The sequence below is a fragment of the Thermobia domestica genome, chromosome 9 (genome assembly GCF_964235325.1).
Source record: "Thermobia domestica chromosome 9, izTheDome1.hap1.1, whole genome shotgun sequence".
Lineage (NCBI taxonomy): Eukaryota > Metazoa > Arthropoda > Insecta > Zygentoma > Lepismatidae > Thermobia > Thermobia domestica.
In genome coordinates, this window is record NC_137462.1 from 134,226,327 (window position 1) to 134,240,310 (window position 13,984).

The window sequence follows — 13,984 nt, forward strand, 5'->3', positions numbered from 1 at the left end:
TCGAACTAATGCTGAACTCATCTGCCATCTACTGAATTAATGCTTAATTAGTTGACGTTGCATACACAGTCCAAATATACTTGTAATACCTTAATTAATTTTACAGTAAAATGTTAAGATAGAACGAAAATTATGTGAAATATTGCATTGTCATTGGGTTTTTACGTAGCCTCCAAATTTCAGCCTCAAGCTAGAGTAGAAGTACGTGAAATTAAGTTGCAAGCAGCAACGTCATTCCAGATTTTGATTGGGTTAGAAGGGGGTGGGAGTAATACCAGTGCTATGCCGTGGAAAATCAGCGCCCTAGGCGAGAGTATACGATGGCGCCCCCATACATATGAGTGAGGTCGACAGACTAGCCGCGAAGCGCCACCCTGATTGGCACGAAGCGTCAGAAAATTTTCAAAAATAAACCCTGATTTTCCTTCATTTAGAGCAGTTTCTATTACTATTTTCCTTCCATTTTGTATATATTTTTCCTTCCGAATTTTTCGCCCCTTACTTCGGCGCCCGGGGCCATCGTCCTGCTCGCCTCCCAACGGCACTGCACTGAGCAATACTTTAGATGTCAATGAATTTTTAGGTTTTTTATTTTTATATTATTATTTTAATGGATTAGAGTCAGTAGAGGACAATTGCCTTTCCCTTGGAGCTCCAAATGACACCTATGGCTGCAAGGTATGAGATTAACAAACAAACGGAACAGGTAAACTAATAAAAGTACTCTAATTATACAATATTGTTAGCATTTAACAAAAAGAAATGTCCAATAATAAGATATATACGTGTTCAATTGATAGAACTCATCCAGCTGAACAATATGATGCGGGTAAATGTAAAATCACATGCGTACTTTTCGAATACATCGAAAGAGTAACGAATTTCTAACCACGAAATCTATTAAAGTGAAACTAGTACTGTCATCAAACTTTTCGTTGTGATATTAGCAAAAGTTAGCTGTGCGCACACTATAGTAGTCACTTATATCCGAATATAGGGTCATTTAGGGACTTTGCGACACCTTAAGAAACAACTCGACACTACTCTGAAAGTTACTATAATTTTATTCTGCAAAAACGATAAAACTTGACAATAATCCTTGCCCTAGCTATGAAACACAAAATTGAGTTGAGTTGATTTTGAGTTTAACGTCCTTTTCAGCAGCGAGGCTATATGAGACGGGACCTACTAATTAACGTGGAATCCGAACCACATGAACTCAGACCGGGGATCGAACCTGGGTCTCCTGCGCTAAAGGCGCGTACGCTAACTGCTTAGCCACGAAGGAGCTCTATGAAACAAAATCTTCCCCGTGAATGCAGCACTTGCAAATACAAGAACACATAAACGGAATGGTGCGGATCAGTAGATTTTGGAAGTCTTGCCGGAGAAGTCGACACTTACTATAGGAAATGACACTAAACAATGAAATCCTTCACATCTTTGAAAACAGTGTCCTTTACAACAAACATAAAATGCAATGAAATATTAGGTGTAAGGTTTCTACCATCTACAGTTCAAATACAATGACATTGAAACAATGTAAGCTCGTTAAAAACAAACCTTGTTTTCAACCTGTTTTATAACACATTGCTTTCAATATTTCACTTCGCACAATAATCAAAATCACAATTTAACACAATAATTTTCGGAATCCGTATGCAAAGAATCCAACTGAAACTTCTTCATAGCCTTCTTTCACAACGTTTGTCAGGGTTCCTACGAACAAAGGTGGCATAAGATAAGTTGAAATTGTTTTTCAAACTGTGGAAGGAAGATAAATTAACGATTGATAATTTCGAATAATGTGTAGTGGAAGCATTTGAAGCTTTCTTTAATATATCAGGGTCTTTGACAAATGTACTGGGCTAATCTAAAACTAAAGGAAGTTTAGCATTCGGCTTATACCGGACTAAATGATCCAGAAGCTGAGAAAACGTGTTTGTTATGTATAACCTGAAACCATTATGTATACACTAAGATGAACCTACACGGTAGTCCTTTTGTCTGATGACTCCTTATAACAAAGGAACTACATGTCGAAATCTCTTTACAATCATTGTCGATTAATTTCCTAACTGCATTGATCACTCAAAAGCTGGCACGATTTGCCACTGTAACGAGCAATATCTCGCAATGTGCCTACTATCTAGACCTAAACATCTAGGTAGCGACCGCGGCTTAAACCTAGACCTCGATCGCAACGTATCTTCGGTATGTCTTTACCCTTACAAATAAGAAAATTATATCCCCAAACTGTCAAGGCGTTCGCTATATGCGATGTGGAACAAAGATGGCGCTGCTGTGGACAAAAGCTACTGCCGTTTTGTCGTAATTTCGCATGATAGTTACAAGACCTAATAAGCAACCTTTATCAATTAAAGAATTTTCGGATTTAATAAATAAATTGCAACAGTAACCCCACAAGAAAAGCAATTTTATCTGAAAAACGCTCAAGAGAACAATTTTATACCGCAGTAAGACAAAGATGAAGTTGGTGGAGGCAGAAGATGATTGATTTTGTCCAAATTTCGCATGGTATTTACAGGGTCTGAGAGGCAACCAACCCAACTCACAGGCGTTTTCGGTCTTAGAAATTATCCAATTGCATGTAGTTTTGGGGGCATGGTGGTTCAGTGGTAGAGCGTTTACGTATAGTGGGGAGGTCCCTGGTTCGATCCCCGTCCAAGTAAGTTTGTGGCGGACAACATCGTGCTGATGGGTTTTCTCGTTGTACTCGTTTCCTCCCACTTTCTTATTCCACCAATTCTCCATCATCATTCACTTGTTTTAATCATCGTCTCCCTTAGCGTAACGGTCATAACGTGAGACATTAAACTGACAGATTTAATTTTCCATTTAGTTTCGCTCTATCCTAATACGTAGCTTCTTCCAGCAAAATAAATACCATTTGTCATTAGAAAAACTTTTATGTGATTCTAGTGAAAACATTTACTGGTCCGTAACACACAATACATAGAAGATATTTCATTATATTTCGTACGCATATTCGTATATTTTGTTTATTATGTCTAAAAGATATAAAGAAATGCTTCATCCTCAGTTATTTTTCATAATCAGAAAATAACCAGCATTTTGACATTAAGTAGGAATTGTAATCTACCGTTCTTAAAATAATTTCTGGAATATATTGCTTTCAAATTAGTAAAGATTACGATTGCCACCTGACCACCACTAAATATTTAAAGACCTTTTTCTGAAGTGGTTTATTTTAGGTTTCCAAACTATGCTATGAATAAATATGGGAAATTATGACGAATATTATCTACAACCATGGACGCCAACAGGGTAATAGTGGAGCAGGGCGTATGTTTAGCAGAAGGGGTCCAGCTCATTTCTCTAAAAAACTGTTACAATTTTGGTAATTCCTGTTCACATTCGATTAGTTTATAGTAGGTTAGGTTAGTTTAGTTTATATTAGTGTAGGGGTCCCGCATAATTTTCCAAAAAATGATAGAATTTCGCTTATTTTTACTAATATTAGGTTAGTTTAGGTTAGTTTGGGTTAGTTTATGTTACGTTAGGTTAGATTTGGTTACGTTATATTACGTCTAAGTACTTGCATCATTCATTTCTCCTGTAAATTTTGTGTTTTTTACGTGCTCCTGGACCCCTTGTACTTAACATACTCCGTGGAGCAGATTTCAGTAACAATTCTGCTTTTAGTGATGAAAACATAAAACTTTTTAATGTGTGGCTCATGTAGAAACATTCCAAATTATGTTCCTTACAACTCCTGCCATCTATGAATTATTTTTTCTCAGTTGCTTATTTTTCAAGTATTTTTCTAATTTTTAACAATATTTTGAGAATCACTCATCGTACAATAATAAAATACGAATGGGGAATGCCTACCCTGCCTACCCTATTGCTACTCTACTGGACTGGAAGTCGTATGTATTGCTCAACGTCAAAACTTATTTATTTTGCAGTGGATCCTCTACCTAGATCCTTCTAGGTATTTTCTTAGAGCCTTGTTAAGAAACTTTTAAATGAGTATTCACAGAAAATAGTCTGAAATAGAGTTATAATTACTATTATTGTATGATGAATGTGAAAAACAAACTTTTGGAAGGGGTCCTTATTGTACCATATGGAGCAAAATATTTACAATAAATGTATATCTTTTTCTTTAAAAAATCAGTCTCAAAAATGCAGATAAAGGGAAGTTTTAATGTTGGCAGGAAATAGATCTGTCCTTGCTATTCCACGTAGTTAGTATATCATGCAACAGATGGCATACACGTAGCTGGCAAGACACCGGCAGGCTTGGAAAATTAAAAAGACACTAACATGAACAGCAAATGTAGAGGAAACTAGTAGTAATAATACAAGCGTAACGAGTCTATGTACACTATTTAAAAGGAATCTTCCAGGAGCGAATTCCTCGTTACAAGAAGACAATCCCATTTTGAACATTAAGAACTTGACTATAAGTAATCATAAAAAAACAGATACATTAATGGGCTCCGCAGTGATTCAGTAGCAGTATTCACATTTGGTACGTGGGTTCTTTAGTTTGATCCCTGTCAGCTGCAAGTGAACTTGTGGTAGACAAATACTGTGTGGGAGGGGTTTCTCGGGATTCTCTCATTCACTTCTTTCCATTCTCATGCACCGTCTTGCTTGGCCTCGGTGCATAACGTGGGACGTTAAGTTAATAAATAAATAAGGTAGATTTAAAAATAACCACAGTAAAACCTCTCAATAACGTACACTGACGAGCTATGGGCGTGTACTGCAAAATATAGTAACTATTTGATCATTTTCTTGTTAAATACAAATCATACCTCCAAAGAAGTACTTTAATTCGCTTACTAACTAATACAATAGGAACATGCAACACTTATTAAACAGTGAAAATGTATAGACAGAACTAAAGAGTTATAATGATTTATGAATTTCTTTGTGGAAAAAGTCTTCAATAATTTGCCATATAATACTACGGACACTAGTTTCTGGACGAAATTAACCTGTAAGTGCTTGATCAATTTAAAAAAATGTTTTGAAATTCCAGAAATATTTTCTATACATATCTTTGAGCTGAAAATTATTCCCGTCAATTATGATTTAAAACTTTGGAGGTATAACAAGACTCTTCGTGTCCATACGTAAGAATATCCTTAAAAGAGAGAAATCTCTCCCATAATTAAGCCCATACGTATATTTTTTGCCAGGATAAAAAAAAAAAGTTTTCCGTATTATTGAGGTATATCCTGTGGCGAGATGTTCTATTGCAATTTTAAAGCAGATCACTGTATTATATAATAAACCATATAATATTCATTTGATAAAACTGCACGCGTAATACAGGATGTCCAAAAATCTTCTACCTTAGAAAGACAATTGAATCAAAAAAATATTGTAGATAGAAAATTGTTTATTGAAAAGTATAAAATGATATTGAGAACAGTTTGTAATTATTTTGTCCTATTTATTCCGTTCCTACAGTCTCCCTAGGAAGCCCAACAGCTGAAATATGCTTTCTTGCAGAACATTTTGGGGAACTGCAAAATAGACTGCCTCAGAGCCTCGATATTACAACGCTAAACTTATTGTTCGGAAGTTCTCATGCCCAGGCCGGTAGCCAGCCCAAAAATTGAGGGGGGGGCCGGCTGAAGTTTGGGGGGGCCCGACCCAACCATTTATAATTCATCACCATATTATAGTGCATTTGCAAGCCTAAGGTGAAAATTTTAGGGGGGCAGCGAAAATTTAGGGGGCCACCCCCCTAGACCCCCCTGGATACGGGCCTGTCTCGACCCGGTGCAAGATAGTGTTCAGATCAGGAACGTTTGCAGTATGTAGAATAGCAAATTTTAAGCGGAAAAGCTCTTTGAATTGTAATCACAGAACCACTGGCTTTGGAAAATATTGTGTCTGCATACGATACGCGCGACCAGCTCTTGGCCAAATCATAATGACCTCTGAAAACTGCAGGAGAGGTGAGTAGATGCGATCACCCCCAGTCCTCTTGCTCCTCCACTGAAAGCGCTATACCCCGATCAAAACATTCATGGTTTTATTGGATGTTATTTTCTATAATTGTTTTGTCAATTACTGTGTAATTTCAACACACAATAGAGCATAATAATTACAAAGTGTTTTAAATAACATTTTACATTTTTGAACAAACAAGTATCTTATCTTCAATACCTTTTTTATTACTCTTTAGAATGTTGGGGGTTTTATTGGGTTACCCTGTATAATAAAGCTAAAACATTACTTAAGACAACTGCTGTCTTGTCTGTTTAATTTTCTGTCCTTTATTAATGTAATTACACATATATGTACATAGAGGAAAAATCAAACTGTAGGGACGATAGAGGTCAAGAGGAGAGGTTATTAAGTTAGAACGATAACATAATGAAATCTGTGTATGTTGGCCACCACTGGTTGCATTGGAAAGTGACCAACTTATAGGAAACAAGTCTGTTCTGAAAAAAATAACTTTATAGATTGTAACACACATATATCTAATTCAATAACTCGTGTTACCTGCGTACTAGTTTGCACTCTAGAAACATTTTACTAGAAACTTATAATTACAAGTCGCATAATAATAATAATCTTGCTTCCACTATTTGATCATTGTGGATATCAAACGTAATACTGATATAGTTACAAAATCGTATAATAATAATGTTTCCACGATTCGATCATTGTGGATATCAAAAGTAATACCGATATATGGTTTCGTCCAATACGAAGTTTGACTAAAAAGTAGCACCGAACTTTGGTGCAAGATAGCAAGCACTGACATTTGGGTCTCCAAGAAAAAGTACAAATTTTGTGCTGCCCAGAATTTAAAACTTTAATAAATAGTTTTATTACTTCTGTGGAACCCAGTAGATATACTGAAATAAGACTCAAATTACATTTACACTTCATCTTAAGTAAATATATTTTGTTTAGATAATAGAGCAGTAGAAATACCCCCGTTTTGTCGGGATTTTTACACTGTTGCCTGTAATGAGAATAATTACAGTGATTCTTTTTCCCCTAAATAGGTAAATTTTCCTGATTTTTTGAGGACTTTTTAGTGATTTTTTGCAGTGTTGCACCGAAAAGTAACTAGATTTTCGATAATTTTCGTATGTAATGTAATTATTGTTCCCTTTTATGACTTATTTTAAGTACACTTCAATTAGTTTTTTCAATTGAAGTAATGACTGCAATTATTTTGGATTGACAACGTGTGTTAGATGGTGCCGCTGGCGCCATTACTGTCTGACCGTAGTGCGAGTTCCCTTTATACTTTTACCGCCCGTCTACTTTGTATATTACCAACTGCCGCACTGTATTCAACGTTAGCTTTCCGCCGGCGCCATTTTCGTCGAGTTTTTAGCCCCGCCCGCTATGTATTTTGCCGCTCGGTAGCCACGGACGCTAATGGTATTTTCCGGCACACTTTGTATGTTGCCCGATACTTTAACTTAAGTAAGAAGAGAAAGTTTACTTACCTTTGATAATATTCCGCTGTTGCCTATTTTTGGTTACTGCCAATGCTTCATTGATTATGACAATTTTTTTATGACGTAGAAGAAGTTGTTGAGCGAACAAACAAATATTGCGATACCGCATTTTGTAATTTCATGTTTTAGGATATATTTATAACCTCGGGTGACTTTTTGATTGAGAATATTATTAAACTTAATAAAATAATAATTTATTGAGTGAATATATGAATTTGATATTGTAATTTTATGAAAAGTATAAATATTGTGCCTTTATTAATATTCTATTTTTTATACATATGAACCATATGTATTCTTCCTTTATCTTATACAGAATACACATACTTTAGTATAATGTACGCAAATAACTTTATATAATAGTATATGAAGCATATGTATTCTTCCTTTATCTTATACAGAATACACATACTATTTGTATTAAGTATCTTTTAATTTTATAGGATGTAGAAATTAAAAGCATGAATAAAGTTTAAAAAAATTTATTGTAAAAATAATGACAAAATATTATATATAATAAAAAATAAAAAAATTGTAAATATAATAAAATGAAAATGTATATAATAAAAATAAAAATGTAGATATATAACAATTGATTAATATAATGATATATACAATGTTCTATTGATTCTTTGTATTTGATTAACAAAGTTAATTTAATATTTGAAATATGGTATTTACGTTATATGAAAAAAATCTATTTACAATATATAAAAAACTATTTACAATATGAAAAAATCTATTTACAATATATAAAAAAACTATTTACAATATGAAAAATCTATTTACGATATATATAAAAAACTATTTACAATATGAAAAAATCTATTTACAATATATAAAAAAAACTATTTACAATATGAAAAATCTATTTACGATATATAAAAAACTATTTACAATATGAAAAAATCTATTTACAATATATAAAAAAACTATTTACAATATGAAAAATCTATTTACGATATATAAAAAAAACTATTTACAATATGAAAAAATCTATTAGCAAAATTTGTATAAAAAAATCTATTTACAATATATAATATATTATTTACAAAATGAGGGTGCGATGTGAGGGGTGCAGATATGTTATAAAGATGATATAATATCCAGTACTTGTGAATGCAAGAAAGAAATCAATGATGTGAATAATTATATGCTATATCCGAGGCAGTATAGCAATGTTTTGCGGAATTGCCATAGTCATTTCCTACCATTCATACAATTAATGTATATACATTATTTACAATACTATTTACATATTTACAACACATTCACTCTTGTTTTCATTCATACGCTCCTCACAGAACAAGACTTTGCCTTCGATAACCGTATGGAATACTACGGTAATCTCTTTCACTGTCAGGGTTTAGTCTTTGTCGTTTATTATTTACTTTACGGTGTGTCTTTACCTGTGTTTTAGAGACAATAGAAAACCCAGCCTTACGCACAATCCTCCCTGGAAACTTTAACTCTTTTTTTTCAATTTTGTTTTGAACTAATTTGTAAAAATGATCAAAATTAATTTCCTGCCGCGTTTTACTGTCCAAAGTGATACCCCGAATTTTATACACATAATCAAATTTTCCCGTCCCAATTTCTTTCATACGGTAACTATAATTTTTTGGCCCCAGACCTATAAATTTGTCTATTTCCCACCCCTCTTTTACTTCGTCGGTTAGTTCACCCAGGTAGGGCTAATGTAAGCGGAGATTTTTCATTACGGCGTTGTACAAACATGATGCTATCAGTATCACAATACAACACCTTATCACGTCCTACACTTGTCATCAAGTCATACAGTTTTAATCGCGCCCATGACGTAATGAACGCCGCAAGAACAACGTTTGAAAATTTCCAGGGTTTATTCTTATTTTCCGTATTATGAAAAGTAAGAATAAGATGTTTATCTCCGACGGGTAATACGCTTTGTACCTCATATTGCGGTGCCCATAGATAATGCAAAAATTTTTCCGGTGTGTCAACAATTACCGATTGCGACAAGTCCGTTCTCTGTCCCCATTTTCCATAAAGCGAGTTGAGGAATATCTTGGAGATATACCTCAGACCCGGGTTCGTTCTAATATTATTGTAATTTAACTGTATGCCTTCGTGGGCATGATACTCCTGAATGTATTTTTGTTTGTCTCCTTCGCTTTGACATGAGGCAGGAAAACCTGAAGCCTCCTGCTTCATTTGAAGGAAAGAATTCACATAGTCTTTAAACAGACTACGCGAATTTTCTTCCTCACCGCCAACCAGGTTAAATTCCCAAACTTCCTTTATTTTGAGTATCTTATATCCGTTTTGAAGTGCTCTATGCAATTCTGGGGTGCAGAATGTGCCAGTAATAGCACGATCATTTTCACAATGCAAACACTCGCTAACACTTTCTTCCTCCATACATGTGCGGCATAAACCGAAAAGTAATCGACCATGTGCAACATATGGCAAGATCGGAAAGAATAATTCACTTGGAGGCAAAACGGTACATTTAACTATACCATGAATACTTTCCACTTCTGGAAAGTCCGGCCCCCTATGAATTTTTGGCGCACCCACTGGCAACGGTTTACGAGCCATTACCCAGGGGTAGAGACTAGTAACGTCCAGATACTGAATATACTCCTCATTAGTACATTCATACAAGGCATTAAAGCATTCAGTTCGTCCGCCATTAAATCCGTGCTTGGGAACCAAATGATCAACAAGATCATTACACTGAGTTTTAATAAACTCCTGAATGGACTTGTCGGACTTCACCTGGTTATCCCATTCACACTCCCATTTCTCAACAATGTTGAAATTACGTTCTTTTAAATATTGGGATTTAATAGTGGTCGCTTCGTACTTTTGCTGCATGGTTGTACGATGGGGTGAGGATGCGTCAAGCTGTTCGTAGCGCATATCAGGGTAACAGGTTAGGCACCCGTGGAAAAAACACCCATGAAACTCATAAACAGTATTACTAGATGGCTCATACCCATCCACCTTGTATTTTCCAAATCGTCTTTCGCCTCCATTTCCTGAATGTTGAATTACAGTACCTCTTGTTTTGCTCATATACCGCAACCATTGCAAAGCTTTTACACTTTGCCGATCGCGGTAGTCAAATCCAAGAGGTGGAATAATTGCAATTGACTCTTTGGGTAAATACAAAGTGCAGTATGTAAGCATAGCAAGACTGGCTATGGTTCCGGATGAAATGAAACACTGGATTCCGCCAGTTTTCTCCTCTACCATATCCGAAAACTTGATAACCGCTTCTGCTAAAATTCTCACATCATTGCGGCAATACTCCAACATTTCCTTTTGCAGGTCATACTGCTCGCCACTTGCAGCACGTTCTTGGTGCCAGGCGATTAATTGTTGTCGTTCTTCCGGAGCACGATTTTCAGGATTAAAATACTTAATGTCCGGAATTTTGCCTACATAATTTTGATTACTTGGTGTATTGAACAAGTATAGGAAATCTCCCTTCTTTAAATTTCCAGAAAGACCTAATGATTTTGGGAGTTTTGATAATTTCACTCCCATATAAAGAAATGTATCGCGAAAGATTAAATGATTACCGACCCGCGACTCGGTAATTTTGTGCCCCGTCATTGTCATTGATGGTGTAAAATGTTGGGTTTCAATGAGATTTTTAAGACAGAAATGGATATCATAGCGTGATCCATTATGGCTCAGTACAATTGTGCGTTCGAACTTCGGACGAGATATTAACACAAAGTTAATAAACTCATCGATGTTCTTAAAAGAAAACTCACGTTTTCCATTTTCATTTCCACATTCAAAGCATGGTATGTCTAAACTGCTACCCTTACACTTGTAGCAAATCAATTGCGCGCAAACAAGATTTACTATATGCTCCTGTTCTTCCTCAGTATTCATATCTAGAAGCATAGTCTCTACATCAAAGATTATATACAAATACTTTTCTACCCGGGTAAGTTGTTGGTTCTGTACATAGCATACGTGGTCACGTTCAACATGCTTATAGAATGATTTACACAAACGTTCCCCGCATTTATGCACAGAATTATGCCGGCGTCTCAAATCAAACATAACACCACATTCATCACACACCCTAACCGTATCACATACACTCTTGCCTCGTGCACTTACATCTTTGTGATTGTCAAAACATGCACTTGTCGGAAACAATCTATGGCAATCATCGCATTTTCGTTGCATATCAGAGGTCGATAACTCGTGGTACTTTTCACAATATGTGCACTTAAATTCACACTTATGAAAAATACCGGATTTATTGTACCCCTGCAAGCAATGATCACAAAATCCGTCGGTTCCTAAAAGTTTACGTACACTAGTTATCAGTTGGTAGTGATTATCTTCATATAAAATGTAAATTTGCTTACCACCCTTAATCCCCGGATATATCACATAAAATTCCCGTGTCATTTGATTTCTTTCGTACACAATGATCTGGTACTTAGGTGCAAGGTGGTTTTGTATTTTTTTCACGTCATTTTGACTACATCCATTTTGATCTGCAGCGTTTATTCCTAGTTTTATAGTTAATTTCCTTGCCTGTTTTATCAACCGTTTTGGGTTCTTTTTCAATTCATATACTTGAGCATATTTTCGATCAACTCTTGCCATCCCCAGAATCACACTCTTTGGGAGGCAGTATACATCCTTTTCCATAGGAAGTAATTTATCTTCCAAGAACTCACCCAATGGAAGATATTTCTTAATGGTTCGTTCACGTTTTCTTCCTCTTCCCTTTCGGAAATGCACAGTATGTACCTTAAACGTAACGTCACCTCCAATTAGGAACTCCTCATTACTATTGAGGGTATTTTCCACTACGGAAAAGAGAACCTCAGGGTTTAATTCCGATTTTTTGCGCCATGACAAATAAATTGGTTTGTTTAACTTCGAGGCACTGCTCTCGATAGTTATTCCAACAAAGGTGTTCTTGTCAACATCCTTTAATGTATGGGTCATTACGAAATAAATCAGATTTTGTATATATTTTTCCGGATCTTCGATTCCATTTGAACCCATACACTTAATAGTTAGCTCTGTCCCCTTTAGCCCGAAGTATGCATAATTACGGGATGTACTCCTTACAATCTTAAAATTTGGCACACCCGTACCATCCATTGTCTTAGGCACATCTTTAGAACTCACAGAACCAGATCCCACTAAGTTTATAGGTTCCCCAGAACTTGCAGAGCTTGGCCCTGACAAGTTTATAGGTTCCCCAGAACTCATAGAACTTGATTCTGCTAAGTTCACAGGATCACCTAATAGTTCAGCAGCAGCTTCAGCAAATAAGCCATCTGTCTTATCTGCTAATATCAACTGCTTGAACTTTTCGCAAGCCTGATTTTTTATATCATCTTTGCGGAAAAATCCTATCCGATAAAGATCACTGATATCGGTTGCGGATTTACACCCTGCTAAAATAACATTCTGCACACCCTTAAAATGGTGTAATAGCGCACGTAATAATCTATCATATTGCTCATTATACACACGCACCCCCTTGGAATGATAATTTTCTATTAGTCTTGTCCAAGTATAAAATGTAACTTCGGGTGCCTCAAATCCAAATTGCTCTTGAAGATCCAACAGATTTTCTGCCTCCTTAATTAATGCCATACGTGCCATCTGTAATCAAATATATGTTCAAGTAAATTCACAGTATTTTTCACGCACAACGATAATTGTAAATCACAAATTCAGTTTTAAGTTTACCGACAATACACTTGAAAGCTTATCGGTAATTGCACTAATATTTGCCGTTAACTATAATAATAAATCTTCTCGTGACTTTTCTTTCAGCTCACTGAAGATATACTTCCAAGTTTATTGATAAATCCGCTCACAGTTTCCGATAACACTAAATAACAAAATCTTGTAATATTTATCTAACTGTTTTACAATTGCAGCACAGCATACAAACAGGAGCGTCTTCTATACTGATTCGCCGCGGTTTGCTGCGCCGTATTTATACTTTCGGAAATGTAATCTCGAACCCAAATGCATTTAGTTTGTAATCTCGTACCCAGATACATTTACTTTAAAGTTTCGTACCCAAATAATTAGTTTGTAATCTCGTACCCAGATAATTTAGTTTGTAATCTCGTACCCAGACGACATAAAATATTTTCTAAAGTAATAATGTTATTTTACAAACATGTATTATTTAAAGTTATGTGACGTTCTCGAAGTTTCCCGAACTTAACCGAATGTTTCCGAATATTTAATTTTCACGGACATTATTATTTTAATAGTTGAAAAAATGAATATATCTGATGTGAACATTCCAAAGAATAAAAATCATTTTAAAATAACATTGGCAATAAAAAAAATCCAAGTAGTAATAAACAGAAACACAAATTAATAAAAATAACATAGTAAACAAAACATATCAAAGAAGAAATAGTTTAGCAAAAATCAAATAAGAAAAAAATAAAAGGTTAGAAAAGGTTTTAGAATATTTTATGACCCAAAGC

The 13,984-nt window shown here is 35.1% G+C and overlaps 1 protein-coding gene across 1 annotated transcript; it reads right to left on the reverse strand.

Moving 5' to 3' along the window:
* Nucleotides 1-9,176: 9,176 nt before the first annotated feature.
* LOC145661029 (uncharacterized) lies at nt 9,177-13,136 on the reverse strand. Its single transcript, XM_081726466.1, has one exon. The coding sequence runs from the start codon at nt 13,134-13,136 to the stop codon at nt 9,177-9,179; it is 3,960 nt and encodes a 1,319-aa protein (XP_081582592.1).
* Nucleotides 13,137-13,984: the final 848 nt, after the last annotated feature.